Source organism: Galeopterus variegatus, unplaced genomic scaffold, assembly GCF_000696425.1.
Source record: "Galeopterus variegatus unplaced genomic scaffold, G_variegatus-3.0.2 Scaffold408, whole genome shotgun sequence".
In the NCBI taxonomy this organism is placed as follows: domain Eukaryota; kingdom Metazoa; phylum Chordata; class Mammalia; order Dermoptera; family Cynocephalidae; genus Galeopterus; species Galeopterus variegatus.
Window position 1 is genome coordinate 461,655 of NW_007726519.1, and position 21,853 is coordinate 483,507.

At 49.4% G+C, this 21,853-nt stretch overlaps 1 protein-coding gene across 1 annotated transcript in view; it reads left to right on the forward strand.

The window, feature by feature from the left end:
- SLC37A1 (solute carrier family 37 (glucose-6-phosphate transporter), member 1) overlaps positions 1–21,853 on the forward strand; it is a 66,196-nt gene that overhangs the window by 35,177 nt on the left and 9,166 nt on the right. The window contains exons 8-16 of the mRNA XM_008568413.1: positions 1,817–1,854; positions 5,989–6,069; positions 10,311–10,439; positions 12,985–13,075; positions 14,259–14,321; positions 14,957–15,042; positions 16,048–16,096; positions 17,481–17,554; positions 18,740–18,818. Of these exons, the coding sequence (XP_008566635.1) occupies positions 1,817–1,854; positions 5,989–6,069; positions 10,311–10,439; positions 12,985–13,075; positions 14,259–14,321; positions 14,957–15,042; positions 16,048–16,096; positions 17,481–17,554; positions 18,740–18,818 (690 nt within the window). The remainder of the gene's footprint in view (positions 1–1,816; positions 1,855–5,988; positions 6,070–10,310; positions 10,440–12,984; positions 13,076–14,258; positions 14,322–14,956; positions 15,043–16,047; positions 16,097–17,480; positions 17,555–18,739; positions 18,819–21,853) is intronic.

Sequence of the window (21,853 nt, forward strand, 5' to 3'; positions counted from 1 at the left end):
GCTCTTTGCAGCCAGGGAGAAAATGTCCTATGCACCTTGGTTTATTTCTGCTCCCTCCCTCCTCATCCCTAATCACTGACCACGGGTGGGTACTGAAGGATCAAGTGCCCCTATTCTTGGGACCAGCAGAAAGGGAGGGGCTTTCTCCTGCTCCTTCACTCCTTCCTGCTGCCCAGGGCTGGGCCCAAAGGACAGGGTGCCCCCCACCAACACCCCAGGCCTCTCTGGTTCTGCTCTATGAAGCCACTCCCAAATGTGTCCCAGCCAAAGGATGTGTGTGCTTGTGTCTTGCAAGGTGAAAGCCCTGGAAAAGCCATATTGTGGACTGGCCAAGCCCCACACGGAGTGGGGACCCCTTGGCTCAGCCCTGGGCGCTGTTGCAGTGTGACTGGAGACAGACTGAGTGAGCTGGGTGATATTACTTTAAACTGGTGATCACACATCACAGGCGGACCATCGAGACCACCCAGCACAACCACCACCTGCCCCTGTCAGTGGCCTCAGCTCTTGGGCCATGCCCAGAGAGAAGGCAGTGCATTCCCGCAGTGTGGCTGTGGAGCTCTGGGTCCCACCTGTGTCGCATGCTGCATAGGTGAGGCCTCACGTCTTGCAGGGGCATGCTTAGCTCCTGAGCACTCCCTCCGTGGCGTCACCACATCACATGGGAAAGGTTGGCTGGCGTAAGGTCAAAGCCCTATAGCTCAGTTTGTGTTTCAAAGCAGTAAAGGTTTTTTTTTTGGCAGTTGGCTGGTATGGGAATCTAAACCCTTGACCTTGGTGTTACCAACACCAAGCTCTAACTAGCTGAGCTAACCAGCCAGCTCCAAGGCAATAAACTGTTTCATCAGAGGTTGTAAAGAGACCAGGATTCTGGGTGGTTGGGGATATAGGAGCTCAGATGTTGAAAAGGTGGCCTTCTGGAGGCTGGGGACAAAGCAGGGTTTCGTAGGTCCCTGCATTGCTCAGTCACAGGTCACTGGCATAATAAAAGTACCAAGATAGAACCCAGCTTCTGGCTTCATTACATTTCATGTTTCCTCTCTTCCTGGCTTTTACATAAAGATGTTTTCTTCTATATCAAGAAAAATCTTTTGTCTCCACTGATTTTTGTTTCTAGTGAGTTTCATAACGTTAAACAACTCATTAACAGATATTACCCTAACCTCGCTACTCTGACACTTTCCATGTTTTTGTATTTCCTTCTGATACTTTTCCTTTAAGTGGGTGTCACATGGCTTGTCAACACAGTGTTCTCGCACTCTGCTGATATTTATTCACCACGTTGTAAATATTTTCCATGTTCAAAGTGGTGTTGGTGGTGTTTGGCGCTGGTAGGTGTGGATCTGCGGTAACCTCCCTGCACACACGGGGTTAGCAGTCGTGTGCCTGGTGTAGGAGGGCACGTGCTGGCTGCTGTGGGACAGCCAGGCGCGCCCTCACCCAGCCAGACCCGCTTCCTCAGCAGTGTCTTCTTTCTTAAACATAGGCCAATTTAGTAAAAGTGTAAGATGGTATCTGTTTTTTTAAGATAAATTTTATTGTATATATTTAAGGTATACAACATGATGTTATGGGTTACATATAGACAGTAAACGGGCCACTGCAGTAAAGCAAACTAGCACCACAGCTCGCCTACTGACCTTTTCTATGTGTTTTTGTGGCAAGAGCAGCTGAAATCTACTCATTTAGCATGAACCCCACACGCAGCCCTTGCGTGGTGCGTTAGCTCTCCAGACGTGTTTGGTGTCTTGCGGTTCTGGTTTTCATGTCTTGCGCTGGGGACCATTCAGCACTGTGCTCATGTCTGCTCTTTCAGATCCGAAGGACATCAGGTGCTCCTCCACCCTGCTGACGGTAAGGACCCACTCTCTGTTTCCGGTTGTCCTGGAACAGTGTGCTGTTTGCCAGGTGTTCTGGTGACTCCCGGCCTGGCCCTGGCTGTGCAGTGTCAGTGGGACACAAAGGAAGTGTTGACACAAGTCCCACCCTCAAAATGTCAGCCTTTCCAGAAAAAGATAATGATAACCTTATCACAAAAACCTAGACAAGAGGTTTGATGCAGTCCTGATTGAGGACAGTCATGCTGAGGGTAATCACAGGTCAGGGTCTGGCCACACCTCCCCAGGAGTGGGGACCTCCTGGCTTTCCTCTCAGTGGGAGCCTCAGTGTGACTGGAGAAAAATGCACAGGTGAGGTGGCTACATTACTTTAAGTTGGTGGCCATAACGTCTGCCCAGCACACTGACCATGATTCCTTGGTCAGTTTAATTGCAGCCATCCCTTGTCCCCTCTAACCTCTGCTCACACTTGGCTGGCGAGTGTCCCTGCAATCAGGGCAGGTGGTGGCATCTGCCACTGTGATGGAGTGCTTGCCCTGCCTGCCCACCTCTGCAGCTGTGTCTTCTGCCCTCCTGGGGTCACTGTCAGCGAAGTGCCCTGCTGCACCTAAGGCCAGCCCCTGGCACTAGTCCTCTCCCCCCCTCATGGCCTACTGCAGTCACCTCTCTCCAGCACCACCACCCCTCCTGCAGCATTGATGACCACCCTAGAGTCAAGTCCCTTGCGCCCTGCTCTGGGGGCTCACCTCCTGTCCTCAGACCTCCACTACTCCACTGAAATGGCCCCACAAGGTCCCCAGAATATCATCTGGCCACATGGTGTGGCCACGCTCTGGTCTCACCCCACTTGACCTTGCACCAGCATTTGATGTGGCTGTCCCCTCACCCTGTGAAGTGCCCCTTTCCTGTGCTTCCAGTCACCAGCCCTCCTGTTGTGTTTGTGAGTGCAGAGTGCTGTGCTGTCCACACACCAGAGCCCCAAGTGTGGGGGCACCCCAGCCTGCTCCCTTCACTTGGGAGAGCTCCCTGGGCTGTGTCATTCAGCACCTCCACAGGTGTTGACGTCTAGTCCCCACTGATGGCCACAGCATGGCCCCTCCCTTGAGCTCCATGGTCATGGATCCCGCTGCCACCTGACCTTGCTCAGAAGTATTGTCTGTCTTCCCAGACTTAACCCAGCCAGAGCAGATCTCTCGGTTTCACCACCGAGCTCACAAAGACCCTGACATGCCCCATTGTGGTCAGGAACTGCTGTCTGCCCCTCGACAGGTCCAACCCCCAGGAGTCACCCCAGCTCCTCCTGCCCTCAGCCCCAAGCCCTGCCCTTTGCCAGCTTCTTCCTATTCTGCCCTCAGTGCGGGGGGGTGTGGGGGAGGGTTGGCCAGAGACCTTCTTGTCACCTCACCTCCCTGCCTGGGCCAGGCCCCCCACCACCACCACTCCTCTGAGCGACTGCTCACCCACCTCCTGCAACAACCTACTTTGTCCCTCTAAAATCTCTTCACACTTCACCTGAGAAGACGTTCTTGAAGCAGAAGTCAGACATGACATGGCATGGCCTTGCTTAATGTCCAGCAGCTCCTGTTTTGCTTAGCATAAAATTCTCTCTACCTGTTTGTTGTCTGTTTCCCCCAGTGAAGTGTCTGGCCACGCCCAGCAGGGTCCCATGGGGATCCCCGCTGAGTCCCAGCTCCTGAAGCAGTGCCTGGCATTGCGCAAAAGGAGCCAGAGAGTTCTCTTTCTGTCCATTTTCTAATTCACTGGGCTTTTGGTACATTTATTTGAAAAGAAGGATTCTGGTACTTCATTAAAATTAAAAGTAGGGAAACAAAATTAATTTTGAAAACCACTGCCTTCAGAAGGTTAAACACCATATCATTTTTTAAAAATTATACTTGATATTTTAGAATGTTTTAAAAGCCAGTTTTTTGCCATGAGTATTAATTTCAGTCTCCAAGCTTGTACAGATCAATGACATTTTTAGGTGTGTCATGAAATAGCTTAGAGCTATGTGGATTGTGCAGCCTTTAGAACCTAGGGGAACTCTGGGACTGATCTTCTGCCCTGGAACACCTTCTGCCCCTCTAGGAAGGGCTTCTCCCACCCTTTGGTGGTCAGGCCTCAGGATAGGAAACAGGCACGCTAGGGACTTTGGGAGGGGTATGAATCTTCCTCACGTGTAGTTTTTAGGAGTATGAGAGAGCACACAGCATTGTCTCTGCTACTTGTATGTGAGAATTTGCACAGGACATTGTCTCTGCAACTTGTGTGAATTTGCACGGGACCTTGTTTCTGCTACTTGATTGTATAAATCTGGAGCTGAAGCCTGTGTTTTATTTTCCCTTGTTCAGATTCCCTCTGAGCAGTTCACTGAGATCCCACAGTCAGTGCAGTGGGGCACATTGGTCTAAGCAAATGGCTCCTCTTCATCTTTCCTCTTCTTGGGGTCAGTCCCAGAGGGAGAGATTGGCCTGATTTCTGGTGACTTCATCAGCACAAAATGGTGGTGGTTTCCCTGGACCACTCTAGAGATGGCTGGCCCAGGGTGGTGTGGTGCATCCCAGCGTTAGGCTCCTCCTGTCTTTTTGCTCTACACCTGTGCATGACTTTCATGTCCAAGGTGGTCTATCCCAAGCAACTAGAACAGTGCCTGGCAAAAGTAGATGCTTGATAATTATTTGTTGAATGAATGAGTGAATGATTGGTTCAAATGGCTGTTGGAGCTCCAGCCATTACGTTCGTATTCCATCCAGAAGGGAGGAGGATAGGGAAAAGAAGGATAGGCCCCTTCTCTTTCAGGCTACTTAATCGAAGTTTCTCACATTACTTCTGCTTGACTGGCCACACCAAGCTGCGAAAGGCTTTGCCTTAGGCACCCATGTTCCTGGCTGAAGGGCTCTGCTCTGCACAATGCAGTGTGCGTGAGTGCTGGGGAGCAGGAGAGCACCTCTGTCTTATATCTGCAACAGTCGGGGGTGCACCAGCCCGACCATTACCCGAGCTTGGGGTGCTTTGCCCATGCACCCATAGGCACCAGGCTCTTCTGAGCACAAAACACAAATTTGTTTTTAAAAGATATATTGTTTTATTTTCAAATAATATGATCAATAGTTTTTTTTATCCTCCAGATACCTTTTCAGGGGAATGCCTCTAAATATAAAGGGATGGGTCCAACTGTTAATCTTAATAGAGATTAACACATCCACTGTTTTCCCTGTTTCCAGACCTTTTGGACACCTCGTAGATCTTCAGTTGCAGGTCTCATAGGTAGTTTTTTTCTCTCTCAAGCTGAGCTAGTGCCACAAATCTAAATTGCCTGGGCTCTCTAAGTCTTAGAAATTGTTTTATGATTTAGACTAGTGTGAAAAGATAACATCTTCCTGAGTATAGAATAATTCCTTATTTTAAAGGAAGTTCATTTAGACTACTTCATAAACAAAGAACAGTGAAATTTTACCATTAGAAAATTTAAAAATTATTTTCGGCACCATTAATTGTCCTCAAAGGGTTTCTACATAGAACCCTTTAGAAATAATGATCAGGAAATGGTGCCTTTGTTTTAGTGCCCAAGAAACTGCCTTCATTTCTTCATCTTTCCACTGGGTAACAGGAGATAATTTTGAAATGATTCTGAGTTTTGGAGCCAGTCAGTGTAATCAGGTCACACCCTGCCCCCTAGCAGCAGATGTGCATCTTGTGGTTGGTGACCAGGCCATGCTCTCCTGCCACAGTGGGGATTGGGGGGGGGTGTCTTCCTAATCAACCAGCTGACCTAGGGAGAGCCTCTGCTCCTCACCTGTTATAGAAAAACAGTGGCCTATATTACTTCTAGCAGTTTTTTTTAAATTTCAAAACCATTAAAAAAATGTCAAAATCATTAAGGAAAGTTAAATGGCCTTAATTGACATTTTTATGTTTTTTTATACCTCAGTCTTGGCTTCCTCTTCAAGAAAGGATTTTATTTTTGTTTTCTATTATCTGAGGGTCTGGAGCCTTGAGATTAAACTGGTTATCCTATTGTTTTATTTTAAACATTTGTCTTATTTTCTTTCGGTAGCTTTTTAATGAAGATAGTAAATAATCCTTGCTACAGTAAAGTTAGGTTTAATTTCTGGCTGTTGATTGCTCTAATTAAATTTTTTTCTCCCAGCATTCAAAAGGCTATGAGAATGGTACAAACAGATTTAGACTCCAGAAGCAAATCTTTAACAATGAGAAGAACAGGCCTCTGGTAAGTTACACGTGACTTCTACCTACTAGGCTCTCACAGCTGCAGGAAAAGCCCTGCTGCTACACAGGCTGTCCCTCTGCCCCAGTGACATCCAGGGTCTCATAAAAATTGGGTCTCATTGTATTTCTTCAGTAAAATTTGAGTTTGTTCTTATTAGCGGTCTTTGGATAGTAAGCTAAACTTTTTTACATTTTGTAATCAAATTTGAAAGTGATTTATTCATTCAGCAACTATTTGCCAGGATTCAGTGTCCGAGGCACTGCTCCAGGTTGGGGGTGGGCAGGGAAAAATGGAAAGTGAGCAGGGACAATGTGCCAGATGGCACCAGGTGCCAGGATGACAGGAGGAGCAGGTGCTATTTCAAGCCTGGCCGTGGGAGAGGCTTCCCTAAGCAGGTGGCACTGGAGCTGGGCCATGGAAGAAGTGAGGGGAGCGTCTGCAGGTACCTGGGCACAGGGGGTGTCAGACAGAGGGAGCACACAGAGAATTCACACCACGGGACCCAGAGGAGGTGAGGGAGCAGGACATCACACAGGGTCCCTGCCCCCATCTTACAGTGGAGCAGATTGAGGCACAGAGATGCTGAGTGACCTGTCTTGTCGTTGCTGTGGCAGGGAGGCCACACTGCAGGCCCAGCAGGTCCCACCCACGCCTGGCCTTCACTTGCCCTTCCCTGTCAGGCTCTTTCTAGAAGTCCCTTGCGTCACTTCTGCTTAACCAGCTACACCAAGCCAACATTTTAGATTTGGTTTTAATCATTAAAATTATAAGCTTTCTTTTTTTTCCTTTTAAATCAAATAGCTTAAAGGATAAATGTACTAGATATGCTTCTTACTTTTTTCTTCCTTTATTACCTGGGGAAATTTACTTGTGTTGATTGAAATATTGGAAGAGGGAAAAATGATGTCTCATGCATCTTGGTCCTGGGATTTTTAGGGAGAATATAGGTCAAAGTGCTACTAAAATCTCTACTCACTTCTGAGTTCTCATTAAGAAAAAAAAAAATCAGGTCTTAGTCAATGTCCAAATGGCTGTGATTCCTCTCGATGGCTCTGGAGGTGCACCTCTTCCTCTGCACTGAGTCCCGAGTCCTGTGTTCTGCTATAGTCACTGACCCCTGAAACCAGCCCTGGCTGCTGAATGTAGCTTCCCTCTTTCCTTTCCTGGCTCTTCTACAGACATCTGTTTACTAACATGCTGCCAACGAGCCACCTACATACTTAGAAGCCCCAGCAGGTCCTGTCTGAGGCTGACCTGATACAGACATGACCAGGCAGGTGCTGGTCCGTCCTTTCATGTCCCTTTCCACAGGCCTCCGCCCCTTGTCCTTGCTCGTGAGTGAGAGTCAGCAGAGTGTCCCACGAGTTTGGCAGGACAGCTTGTTTGTCCGCTTTCCTGGAGTGACCCAGTTCAGATCTGCCGGGTTCAGGGTGTGGTGTTAGCCAGACCCTGGCCTCCGCTGCTCAGAGAGGGCTACTTGATCCTGTCTTGTGCCAGGCATGATTCGTAAGGGCGTCATGGAGAGATGTGTAAGGGAAGTGGGAGAGGAAGCAAATCCGAGAAAGAAGGGTCTGCTCTGGGGCCACTTTACCGTGAGGCAGACCCACCTCAAGTTCTCCTGGCTTTCCTAGGTGCCTGTCTTGGGATGGGCATAATTTGCCATCCTTGTGGTCTCTTGTCCTCCTTGTCGTTCTTGGCTCCTCTGAGGACTTTTCGGTTGGCTGTGGCTCAAAAGCTGCTGGGCCCCCAAACCCTGGGTGAGCACTGGACGGGCGTTTCAGTGCTGAACGTCGCACCACCTTGCACCCTGCCTTGCATGCCAGCTGGGTGCTCAGCAACCTCCCCTGGGCTGGCCTTTCTCATGGTGCAGCTGCAAAGCACATGGGCCTGAAGGGACGAGAGTCGTGTTTTTAGGTTAGAGCAGTTGCTGTCACACTCTCCTTCATTGGTTCTGTTGTGTGTGCATTTGTTGTTCTTGTTTGTTTGTTTTTGTTTTATTGTTTTTTAGTAGCAGGAAGCCCTTTGCTCTTAGGAAGTGTAAACTGTAAAAGTGGATGCACCCTCTGGAGGAGCCCCGCCCCATGCAGGGCTCCACAGACCTGCAGAGGGCCTGGGACCACAGATGGAAACCTGCTTGTTTAGAGGCAAAGAGAGGGGACACCCTGGCCTCCAGCGCTTGTGTCTTGGTCTGCCCGGTGGTTCCTGGTTTGCTCTGTATGGAGGAGGCTGTGGGGCTCCCCTTGTTTGTTTTAGAAAAAACCCCGTGACCTCACACTATCTTTCCTGTGTCCTCAAGAAGCAAACAACTGGGAGTTGGTGGCTGGGAGCTCTGTCAAAGATAAGCGGGTGTGTGTTTAAGGCCTGCTCTCAACACAGACAGAGCCTTCTGTCTCTCTCAGCAGCTCCTGAAGCACTTACAAAATCAGGAAGGGTGGCCTCAGGGCATCAGGGTATCACCTGTGGTCAGGTGAATTCTCTGTGGTTGCCCTGCCAAGACTGCTCTCTCAGTCAGAGGTTCGCTCCTGGCTAAGTGGACCCTTTTCACTTTATTTCTTCTCTCTGGCTGCATTTCATGCACTGGTTAGCCTACTTTGTGTTTTAAAAAGTCCATGAAATCCTGCAGTTCTCAGCTTGATATACATGGGGCTCACCTGGGGGCCAGGGCTGTCCCCGGAGACTGCAGCTGCTGGGCTGGGGGCAGCCTGGGCATTGGGGTTTCTCAAAGCCCCCAGGAGATGTCAGGCTTGAGAACTATTTATTTAGTCTCCTGAACTGGACACCTAGCATAATTCATGAGAGAAAAGTTTGTTTCTAAGCTCAGATCGTAGTGCTGGGTTTTCATGTACCTCTACAGAACTGTCATTGGGAAGATGTTATGCTTTTACCCCTGGGATTTGTCATCTGCATTTTGAAACATTAGAAAATAAAGATACGGTTAAATGTGACTATTTTAAAGACCAGCCCTCTAAGCCCAAGTCCTGGTCAAGGAAGCTGGTCTCCTCAGAGGAGGTGGCCCGTGGCTGCCCCACGGTCACGTGCTGATGCTGAGCCCCTGTCGGCCTGCAGTTGCTGCAGCCTGCCTCCTGGCTTTCCAAATTTCTGTTCTTCACCAGAGGAGAATTCTCAGTATCAACAGGGAGGGTATGGAATATATTACCATTTTCTTCTCTTTTTCTTTTTTTCAATTTAACTGCATTTTGAATCCAACTTATATAGGTTATAGTGAGATGAATACAATAAAACCTTTCTGATTTTGTGGAAAGTCTGAAATACATAGCAGCCTTTCTTCCAAGTCCTTGAACATCACAGTTCACCCATGAAGAACATTTTAGATCACCCTTGCTTTGACTTGAAGCCCACCCTGGGCGGGGACCACTGTTCTTCACTTTAGTGAACGTAGACTTTATCCCTCAGCAATGTCCAGAATGCCAGAATTCACAAAATACCAGAATTGGCTTATGAATTTTAAAATAATATTATTTCTGGTAATGTATGTTCATTGCGAACTCCTTAAAGAAATACAGGATCGTGTAAAGAATTTCTTATTGACACTTCCATAAAACACATAATTCTACCACTCAGCAGTAACTGTTATTGGTGTAGATTTTAGCTTCTTTCTTTCTAGAAATGGATCCTATAGTTACCTACTTTTATAGGTAAATATTTGAACATTTTTTGAGATCATAAGAACTGCAAGATATGAAGGCACTTCAAAAAATTCATGGAAAGATTTATATTACATAGTTACCTACTTTTATAGGTAAATATTTGAACATTTTTTGAGATCATAAGAACTGCAAGACATGAAGGCACTTCAAAAAATTCATGGAAAGATTTATATTACCTTTTAATTTAATTTTTCCACAAACTTTTTGAAGTACCCTTGTATGTCATTTATATGGATGTACTTTTATATACCAGTTTTTCTCTGTGGGGGTGTGACATCTATTTTATTGTTTTGTTTGTTTGTTTGTTTTTTCACTTTTCAAATTACATTTAGCACATAGAGTACTAGAATTTCTAGCTCAAAGGATTTTGTGTTAATAAGATTTCATAAAAATACATGCTTGCTGATGACTCTAAAGCGACGACTGGGCTGAGATTGTTACCCAGGATCTCCCAAAACCTCTGCTGGAGAAGAGAGTCATCAGGCGGCTCAGCCGTCAGGGATTCTGGCCTCACTCTGAGCGGGACCAGCTGGTAACTCCTTTCCTTTTTTTTTCAATGGGATTCACCCCCAGGACCCAGAGATGCACTGCTTACTGCCATCCGACGGTAATGGCACCCAGCCGAACCACATCGTCGTTCTCCCAGGGGACGGCGGGAGTGGCATGGCCGCCATCAGCTTCATAGGGGCCTTGAAAATTCCAGTAAGTAAATGTGCCTGGGAAGAGTTGCAAAAGGGGCCTCTGTGCTTGCTACGAAGAGGTGTCTGGTCTGTTGATAATTAAGCTTTAAAAAAGGAATCTATGATTATAGAAAATGTGGATTAGAAACCTATAGCATAAGCCAGAAGCTGCAAACCAGTAGCTTCAGGACTGAATATGTCTGCAGTAATGTTTTGTTGCTTCACACTTTGTTTGAATTTTTTTGAAGTTAGTTTTCTCCATGAGAGAAATTTAAATTCAGAAATTTCATAGACAAATGGGGTTCCTGTCTTTACCCGAAGAATAGAAAAAATGGCTGTGCTGGGCCTGCACTGCACATGGTAGTGGTCGTTTTCTCCATGAGAGAAATTTAAATTCAGAAATTTCATAGACAAATGGGGTTCCTGTCTTTATCCGAAGAATAGAAAAAATGGCTGTGCTGGGCCTGCACTGCACATGGTAGTGGTCGGGAGCTGAGGCCATGACCTCTCAGTGGCCCCAGCCCCTCCCTGGTGTCCCTGCCTCCCTGAAGGCCTAGAGTATGAGCCCCGGGGAGGCACTGTCACCGAGTCCTGCTCTGTACCTCAGGAAAGCCCGGCTCAGTTTCCTTTTCCCTTCAAAGTGCCTTCAGTAACACAAGCCATGGTCTGATGGCCCATGCCTGGTAGAGGGGACTGCAGGGAGTGAAGCAAAGTGCAGAAGCCATGGGGACAGCAGAAATGAGCTCCCTCGAAGGGTCCTCAGAACCTGGACCTGGGCTTTGTTTAAAATTCTGCTTGCTGGCCTTCAGGGGACAGCTGGCCTGGCCTCTGGACAGGAAGCATGTACAGTGCCCTTGCTGGGTGATCAGTGTGTGAAGGAGATGCAAGAAAAAGGTGACTTGAAGCAGGTGCAGGGAGGGGTGCCATGGTGAAATTTGTTGTTTTCAACTGCTTGTTTACGCAGTCGTGGACTCCCTCGGCAGAGCATCTGCAGAGCTGTGAAAGCAACGAGGGAGCCACAGCAGGCCACCAGGGCCGAGAACTGAGAGCAGCCCTGCCACTGCTGCTGGGCCCGAGCCTTGGGCGCAGGTAGCCTCACAGAGTGGAGCCAAGTGGGATCTCACACTTGGACCAGGGCAGCCGGGGTGCAGAGGGGTGCTGGAAATGTAAACAGTGCAACCCAGAACCTCAAAACAACGTGGCAGAGATTGAAGGACAGAGAAGGACTTCTGCTTCAGAACAGGAAGTGATGCCAGTGCCTAGGAGAAACTGGGTCTCCAGGCAGAGGAGAGCATGGGAGCCCAGGCCCGGGCACCAGATCGTTGGGAAAGGTCTCTGCAGGCAGGCCTGTAGAAGCTGTGGTTTTAAATAAAAAGTTATTTTTAAAATTGTGTCTTAATACAATTAGTAACTTTTGTGCTGTACTTACTGTGTAGCTGCCCCAAATACTTTTGCTGAAAGTAGGGTGCACACTAGTTATATAAATGAGACTTTTGTGGTAGAGTTGTAGACAGTACAGGCTGTGGAGTCCTGTCCTGGCCTGACCCTCACCCTGCCACTGCCCAGCTGGGTGTCCTGGGCAGGGGTGGAACCTCTCTGAGCCCCCACCTCTTCCTCTGTAACATGGGCCCGTGTCCACTGTAGTACTTGTATGTGACAGCACCGGGCCCAGTGCCTGGTCTGTGGTGAGCGTGTAGTCAATTATACACATGCATCCTTGTGCTGATATGTCGACTGTGAAACATTAACGTGTTTAAGTTCAAAGTGACTTAGGGAAGTCGAATCTGTGTTGTTCGCCCGGTTCTGGTGGCCATTCATGTCACAAACAGCTCGGGCAGTGGGGAGGGGAGGAAATAGGCACCTTCGTGTTATGGGATTTCTCACTCAAACTTTGCAAATGGTATTGGGATTACTATCTCACAAGCCCACGTCTTTGTGAAAGTAGAAATAAAATGGATCACAAACAGACATTTCAGAGAACCCACCAAACCCCAGACTTCGACTTCCTCATCAGTCCCACCTTTCTTGCTCCGTTGCTTTCCTGACCCTGGCTGGGTTTATTCACAGGCAGAGTACAGTAGACCATGTATCTGACAGAGTGGTCAGAATTGTTTTTTCTGTGTGTTTCTGCATCACTGCGTAATTTGCAGTGATTTTAGTTTCAGAGAAAAAGAAATAACCATTAAATCCTCAGTAACTAGGTGTCTCTCCTCCATGCCCGGGCCCCGTGAGAACTTCTTTAATCTAAGTTTCTGAGTGATGGTATGAGAATCAAATCAGTACGTATTTGTATTGACTCTAGTCTGATGTAAAGACATCGGGTTTCAATCTTAAAAGGCATCGTCATGTGCTGGGGGTGAGTCCATGGGTCAGTGCTCCCATTAGTCTCTCACCTTCTTTGCACGCTACAGCAAAACAGTGTCCTCTCCCAGCATGTGTCTGGAAGTGCTAACACCACGCCAGAGACACAGGATATTTTCATGGGAATAAAGTCATTTGTAACTGTGTTGCATAAACCTACCTGCTCAGTGCACACTGGAGGGACACTGACTCACTATCTTTTTCAGGGCGTGATCGAGTTCTCTCTGTGTTTGCTGTTTGCCAAGTTGGTCAGCTATACTTTCCTGTTTTGGCTTCCACTGTACATCACAAATGTAGGTAAGTATCTGTTGCCGGAAACATACATGTTACGTTCTGTGCACTGGCTATGATCTGCTGCATTCTATAGTCTTGGAAACATAAGACCACATGCATGGTGATTTGAGTGGTGTACTTTTTAATTAAACAACGTAATTAAACATAGACAAAGGAGAATTCAGATGTGCAAGTTTTATTGCCATAATAGTAACCTATGTGGGGTTTAAAGGGCCGACACTTTATATGCCAGCTGTGGCTACCAATTCTGTGAGCATTTCCTATTCTGGGGCAGCCCACATTTAAACTAGGGCTACTTGGGACTTTGGATCATAGCAGCCAGTGAGCAGGAGCAGGGCCTCTGGGGATCTGAGCTAATAAATCCTTAATAATATGACCTGGAAGTTGCTTCTGGGAGATGTGTTATAATTTTAGGGAGGGCTGACAGTTTGTCTTACATTTCTGAAAGCCAGCAGTGGCAGCAGCTATAGATTTTGACAGAACATACCAATAAAATAGTGATATGCACTCCCTATCGTGTATGACCCCAAGAAAGACAAGAGTGACCAATGATCCCTCTTAAGCAAAGGGATCATTGAGTGGAGGAACTGGAACGTGGGCTGAAAGGCTGTGGGGATGGTGCAGCATCTTGGCCTGGGGAATGGGGGAGAGCGAGAGGAGAGAGAAGAAACCAGGGTCCTCAGAGGAGATGCAGGCTCTGGGTGATATGGGAAGGGTCTGAAGAGCACAGACCACCTACTGCAACTGCTGTCACACGGCCACCTAGAGAGTGCCATGGGGATGGAAGCTCCAGGATCTTCCAGATCTCAAGCCTTATGGCCAGATGGTGCTTAAGACAGTACACTAGTGCCCAGACATGTGAGGCTCTGTATGGAGGCAGTTTGTCACTGGACCTACGTCTGTCTGTCTGTCTGCATTGGTGGGAGGGGCCTCTGAACCAAAGGTGGGATAATAATTAGGCTGTGCAGGGCAAATTATCAGGATCTGGTTAAGAGTGTTTTTTCATTGTTCATCCTTTCTGTTTCTTTTATTTATTTATTTATTTAATCTGAGTTAACTAATAATTGCCACTTGGCATAAATCCTGCTCCTGGAACAAAAGAGTGTCTTTGTAGGTCTTATTCTGCCTTGTGATGCTAATGAAGAGCACATCCTCATTAATTCACATTCTGTTGTTATTTTAATAGATCACCTTGATGCCAAAAAAGCGGGGGAGCTCTCCACCTTGTTTGATGTGGGTGGGATCTTCGGTGAGTTTGCTGCCACTTGTTCAACTTTGAAGAGAATTTAACAGTGCTGTGAATGGCCTGTGACCTCTTTTGCGTTGATTCACTGCTGAGAGGGAACTGTGTTCCCTGAGGTCTCCTATTCCCTGAGTAGACTCAGCCCTCATCCTGGGGGAAGGTCTCCTCTCTCTCTTCCTGGGCCCTGACTCTGCACTTGAACTACCTTCCTTGAGAAACAACATGCCTCTGGGAGGTGACAGACTCCCTCATCCTGGGGGAAGGTCTCCTCTCTCTCTTCCTGGGCCCTGACTCTGCACTTGAACTAGCTTCCTTGAGAAACAGCATGCCTCTGGGAGGTGACAGACCGGTGGTGTTAGGTGTTAGCACCCTAACAGGTAAAGGGGCTTCAGTGCTAGCCTCAAGCCTGACCCCCAAGACTAGGCCCCCAGGACTGCTGTCTCCAGGTCTCTCCCATCTCATCACAACCAAATGAGGTCTCTCAGGAGGTCAGGCCCACTGGGAAGGTGCCTACCAGTGGTGACTATAAGGAGGCCTCGGGAGAAAGAGGCTGCTGTGCTCCTGGCTCCTGTAATTCTGGTTCCTCCTGATGGCCATGCCCAGGGACATGAGCCCCTGAAGCCTGCCCCTGTCCGTTGCAGGTGGAATCCTGGCAGGTGTGATCTCAGACCGGCTGGAGAAAAGAGCCTCCACTTGTGGCCTGATGCTACTGCTTGCAGCCCCGACGGTCAGTGCCGCTCCCCCGCTGCTGCCTGGCTGTGCCCGACCCTGCAGGCAGCCTCCACACTGCACTGGCCTCCCACCAGCAGCGTCCCTTCCGCGTGGGCCCGGGCTCCACTTTCCCGCATGTGTCGCTGCTCCCCTTTGTGGTTCTCTCCCCTCCCCCAACCCAGACAAGCTCCTGCTCGTCCTTCAGGATCCCTGATGCCTTTCCCACTTCCTGAGCATGGTTGACCCCTCCAATCATCAATAATAATTACGAATACTTGATTCATACTAGATTTCAAGCATTTAGTAGCTCATGACCTTGGGCAGGTTACTTCCCCTCTCTGTGCCTCAAATTCTTCATCTGAAAAATGGGGATGAAGGCAGCAGTGCCGCCTTGCGGTGAGGCTGTGAAGGGTGAAGGAAGTAGTCGCGTGCCCTTACTGTTTCTATTACGATAGTATCAGAGGTAGTAGTATTAGTCACCAGCTTGCACTGTGATTGTTTGCACCTCTGCCTCTCCACTGGGCTGTGACTATTCCTAGAACAAGACTTAGTTTCAGTCCTCCTGGGGCCAGGGACAACACGGCCCAACACAGGCACTCAAAGACCATTCAGTAAAGAAGTGACTGAGTGCAGCCCCCTTGCCCTGAGCACTCCCACGTCATCAGGCGCAGCTGTTCAGGGTAGACAGCCTGAGAACTCCTCAGTCGGACTCTCGGATAAGCAGCTCTAGACCCAGAGCTCAGAGCAGTGGATACGCCCCTGCAGGGCTTCCCGCTGCAGTGCTGGGCCCAGAGCCCGCGGGTCTGGGACAAGGCTCAGTGTCTATGTGCCAAGTGCTTGGCGGAGGCTGTCTTCTGACAGGCTAGGCTGGGGAGTGTGGCCTGCCTTCCTGTTTAGGGGTTTCCACTCTTGGGTCGGCTGCCTGAGAATCAGCTCCTGGCTTTTCAGAAGTGTGGATTCCCGGGCAGTCTTCAGCTACTCGTGGTAAGCCACTGTTACCTTGTGTTTACACCGTTCGCAGCTCTATGTCTTTTCCACCGTCAGCAAAATGGGTCTGGAAGCCACTGTAGGTGAGTGCACGAGGCCCCTCTTTTCTTTCTCATGCAATCTGTCCACACAGCTTGCTGCAGTAAGACACACAAATCTACAAGGGAGCATTCAGCTGGCATAACTGGAGCACATGGTGTGGCTAANATTCCCGGGCAGTCTTCAGCTACTCGTGGTAAGCCACTGTTACCTTGTGTTTACACCGTTCACAGCTCTATGTCTTTTCCACCGTCAGCAAAATGGGTCTGGAAGCCACTGTAGGTGAGTGCACGAGGCCCCTCTTTTCTTTCTCATGCATTCTGTCCACACAGCTTGCTGCAGTGAGACACACAAATCTACAAGGGAGCATTCAGCTGGCATAACTGGAGCACATGGTGTGGCTAAAACAGTCCTCATGTCCTTCTTTGGGTGGGGCCACTGGGAGAAGCTGGGGACACCCCCTCCCAGGCCTCAGGCCTGGCAGTTTGCAGGTTTGCCAGGGAGTGTGGTCTGGGCAGTGGCAAGCCCTGGATTCCTAGTGGGAATGAGCCACTCAGAGAAGCCCGGGGCGACCTGGAGGGCAGCTCCCGCATGGCCTCTGCAGGAGCTGGCCCGGCTGCAGCAGCCTGAGTCCTGCACCCCTGGTGGTGAACACCAGCCAGAGCCGGCAGTGTGACCTGAGCAGTGTTCAGCCTGAGCCAGGCAGGGGCAGGTTCCCCGGCCACCACCTCCCAGCTGGCTTCTGCTAGTGCCACTTGGAGCAGCTGCATCACACTGGAGGACTACTTTTAACGTTCCAGGCAGTGCTATCTCATTATGCCTCTGACACTTGATAAATATTTTTCTGTCCAAACAAGCCAGCAGTGGGGGTTGGGGGATGGGGAATGATGGGATCCCGTTAGAAGTCACCCAGAAAGCAGCTTGTCCATGCGAGGGGAGCCGTGAGCCAGATGCTTCCTCATGGTCATGGAGAGTTCAGGGAAGTGAGTGTGTGTTTCAGAAAGGGATTCGGTAGTCCTGCCAGTGGTGACAAGAGGCAGTGCTTCCTGCTGCAGATAATACTGTGGCCTGTTTTCACACCCACCCGCAGAGACTGGGCTTAGGGTGCATGCTCCCTCTCAGTGGCATGGCCATAGCTGCCACCCATGGAGGGTCGAGGAACCTGAGCGCCAGGCTCTGAGTCTTTGGGAGAGCACAGTATGACTTAGAAAGTTATCGTTCAGCAAGTTTAGGTGAAGGAAGCCGTTTCTGCCTCGTTCCCTGGCAGCTGTCACTCCCTGGGGTTGCTGGGCCTCTTTCCTCCCATCTGCCTGCATTCTGCTCAGGCCAGGCCACGTGTGTGCTGCTGGGTGCCCACTTCATAGTTGCTGAGATATGGGACCCTCCTGGGGGACACTTCTGTTCTAAGTCTCCCTCTGCTTTCCGCAGTGATGCTGCTCCTCAGTGGGGCCCTGGTCAGTGGGCCCTACGCGCTAATCACCACAGCCGTCTCCGCCGACCTGGTGAGTGATTACATGTCTCAGCATGGAGTGAGGGATGAGCGCTGGCCTTGGTCACCACGTGTTCCATTCATGACAAAGTTGGTCTCCAGGAGTAACAGAGTACATATATGAGCACCCTTTCTGCAGGTCATTTACGTGTGTGGTTTGAGGTCTCCCTGCACCTGTCCCCTCTACCACCCTTCTCTAGGGTCACAGCTGTTTAGGGCCACACAAGGCTCTTGTGTACTGTCCTCCTTGTCTCAGGCTTCTTTTCATTCCCCAGAGAAGCAGAGGAAGTCCCTGTCCCTGGCAGGTCAGCAGAGAGAGAAGCTCAGTGAGGAGGGGGCTCTTTTCCTCTTTGTCTCCTCCACGTCATCCACCCAAAGCAATAGGCCCAGCCCTGCCTTGGCCACCTTCGTGTGGGCGTGTTCCTTGAGGTGTGTGATAGCGTGCAGACTTGTGTCTGTGTAGGCGTGGAAAAGCATTACACATGCGTGCACACACAAGCATTTATTTTCTCAAGCTTTGGTTTTTAAAAAAGTTTTAGACTTTTAACCACTGTTTGGAGCTGATTCTTTTTGTCCTCAGTTTGTGCTTTTTTCCCCCAGCCTTATATGTAGCTTTTTAAAAACCAGAGCTCCTGTTGGCTGGTCATTGAGGACTTGCGCCCCTACGTTGGTTTTTTGTGTTCTCCTCTCTTCCCCAGACTCCCCTGGCGTCTGCTGCTGATGGGATTGAATTTTAGATGCTGCAGAGGTGTCTGATCTATGTCATTGCTAGCTGTTGAGGAGTACAGCAGAAACATGGCAATGGCTGCAGTGCTGGCACAGCCCAGGGACAGGGATGTGTGTCATCCTTCCTTTTATCTTCCATGTTGGCTGCTGTGGTGCCTCGGGAAAGAGTTTGGTTGTGCTAAATAAAAACTTCTCTACTTGTTGAAAATCCTAAGAGTTCTTTTGACTAGATTGTGCTTGGACAGGTATTTCCAATGATTTTCGACTCTTAAAAACCCTTGAAATTTTGTTTGCCTCTCCAAGATAAGCTTGGATGGAGTAGTTTGAATTTTCTGATGGAAGATACCCCACGTGTTGGGTTGTTTGTAGGGCGGTTTGAGTGAAATGTCCTCTGGGGGGCGCAGGCTTATTTCTCACGTCTGATGCTGCTGAGACGTGTTTCACGTGTTTTTTTTTTTTTCCTCTCTCTTAGGGGACTCATAAGTGTCTCAAAGGAAACTCCCACGCCCTGTCCACCGTGACTGCCATCATCGATGGAACCGGGTCTGTAGGTGTGTGTGGATTTTTAGTTCTGAGAGGTTTATTGTGGTCATAGGAGAACCCACACTTTCACATCCTAATTAACAGGTGCCAAGGACACCAACTGTCTTGTCAGGATTGGCTGGCCTTCTTAAAACAGGAGCAGGTCTGCAGGGGAAGGCAGCGTGTGGGGACTATCCCGTGCGGTTGGAAGGTTTCAGGGAGATGAGGGGTGCTTGGCTGGAAGTAGCTTTCCTCAGTGTGAAGGGATGTGCACCCAGCTTTTCATCAGCACCAGCAGCTGGTGTGCTGCAGCCCACGGGTGAATCTGGCCCACTCACCATTTATCACCGTCGTTTCAAGGAGGACAGAATCTTACATAAATTTAAATTACAGGAAAGCTAATCAGTCCAAAAGCATACAAGATTTTGAATACTACCAGCCTCGTTGAGGATCTTAAAGAGAATTCAGTAGCATATTCTGGAGTAATGAAGGGGAACAGACAGGTGGCAATTGCTAAAACACCAGGCCTCTTTTTATCAGTGAGTCAGAGAAGTCACAGCAATGGCTTTGCCCCTCCTTAAACCATCATGCATGGACACAGTGACCACTTCCTGCCCGATAGAGACCCAAAGAGCCACCTGTGTTGGCCCCTGCCTGTGCCAGGTGTTAATGGTCACGCAAGCCCTGCAAGGCACCAAGATGCCCTCCATTGTCCCGTCCTCTGAATGGGAGGTTGACACTCAGAGGTTTTCTGGTGTGGCCCCATGGCTAATCACATGAATGGAAGCTCCGTGAGGACAGGAGTTTGTTCTGTTTTCTGCTGTACCCCAATGAGCTGAATTGATGGGCCAATCTTAGGCAGCTAGAATTGCAGACAGGCACCCAGGAGGACTTCTTCAGGCAGTTGACTTCACAGGTAAGGAGTCAGGTCGGAGAGGCCCCCTGCTGCCCTTGGCCCACGTGGTTCATCAGGACAGAACAGCCCATCCCTTTGTCACAGGAACCCCAGCTCCATGCTCTTGCTGCCTCTCCGAGGCCAGAAGGTGGCTTCACATGACGAATTTGGCTTGTTCTAGGAGGCAGCAGGCAAGACCACTGTTGTTCAGAAAGCCGGGCTTTGACTTTTGCTGTTCACTAAAGTCAGACCAGCCCTGTTTTTGGCCTCAACATTGGTTCCTTTATTTCACTGTATCCAGAGGTGACCTGGGATTCACTGGATGATGTTAGTGGCCTCCCCTCTGATGTTCCCTTTCAGGGTACCTACTGGGGACTGGGGACATGTCTAGGAAAAGGGAGGGAGAGGGACCCAGGTGCTGCACCCAGCAATGGTCTCTGTGGGCAGCACAGCTCTCCAGCATGGGGTGGGCCCATCATCCTCCCCAGCTCACATGGCACCCAAGAACTCGGAACAGCCTGGAAGAAACACTCAGTAGGAAGGAGATGCTTGGGATGAGCTCGGTTCTCACTAGCTGTATGACTTTGAACAGGCTTCTCTCTGCCTTCGTCCCACAGAGGACTTCGTCTGTGAGTCAGTCTGACTCCCACTGTGAAGCCCTTTTCTTAAAGCTAATTTGGAGATCTGCTGGCAGCCCTGATTGCTATTTTATTTTATTTTATTTTATTTTTTTCCTTTTTGTCTTTTTTCGTGACCAGTAACGGGATCGCAACCCTCAGTGTCGCGCCCGTACCGCGACCGGCAATGGGATCGTGACCCTCGGTGTCGCGCCCACACCGCGCTCAACCAGTGAGCGGACCGGTCTCTATATGGGATCCGAACCCTCAGCAGGAGCGCCGCCGCACTCCCAAGTGCCGCACTCTACGGAGTGCGCCACCGGGCCAGCCCATGATTGCTATTTTAAATCACAAGATCAGAGTAAAGAAGAGAAGGAAATTATGAATTAGGTGAAAAAGCACATTTTTCTAGATTTTCTTCTCAAATGAGAGGAAAGCAGAAGAACAGAGCTGAGGGCGGCAACTTTGCCCATGTGAGCGGATGAGGCCACCTGCATGTGTGACCGGACGAGGCTGCCACTGGCCTCCACACCATGGGGAAAGGAGCACAGTTCCCAGTGCCTTCCGCCTGCACGTCTGGGACCTTCTCATGACTCTGCACCAAATGTGACGGCCCATCCACGGAGCCACGACGTGCCCTTGATTTCCACAGTGCTTAGCTCAGAGGTGTGATGGGGAACAGACTCTCCAGGCTCCACCGCTCCACCTGCTCGAGAGTGCAGGGGCCTTGGTGAATGGTCACCATGGAAACAGCATCCATCCATCACTGTATCTCAGTCACTGCTTCTTTCATGAGCATGGCCCAGCGAGACAGACGTGAGGAAAAAACACAGATGTAAATGCACACCGTTCCAGAACAGTCCACTCACAAGAGGGCTCACCCCAAGCTGTTATTAAGTGTTAATATTCACTGGTTGTCCTTGGCTTAGGCAGAGGCAAAGCCTGACTAACCGTACATCACTCGGTGCTTGTCACAGATCACAAGTGTCACGTGGTTCAGATAGCAGAGTTCAATGTCTGGTGCATTCGCAGTGGAATCGCACCCCAGGGGATGCAGGCCTGCCATCCCTCCGTGTTTAGGCAGAGCAGTTAAATACAGCCCTGCCTGCTTTCAAGTGGGTTTTCTTAATCAAAGTAAAGCATCATGTAACTTAGAAGCCACTATCGTACGAGCTTGTTCTAATGCAGATGGCACTCCCTGCCCCTGCCCTCAGCCCCCTTTCTAGAAGCGTCCCTTTCACCCGCTGCTGCTGTTATTCCTGTGTGTGTGTGTGTTTCCTGATCCCTCAGTGGTGACATTATCTGCTGTCCTCCTACTAAGGAAGACGGGGCTCGGCTCTGTTCACCCCTGTGCTCCCTGCCGCTCGTCGTCCGCATTATACAGGCTGTGCTGATGTTGTTCCCTGCAGACCAAGAAGTAAACTTTAGTTTCACGTCCTCAACATACCCATTGTTTCCCCCGAGTTAACAAATCCCTCGCTTTTTCCTTTGCCTTAATTTCCATCCCAGTTGTCCCTTCCTCTACACATCACCCTCTGATGCCCCTCTGTCC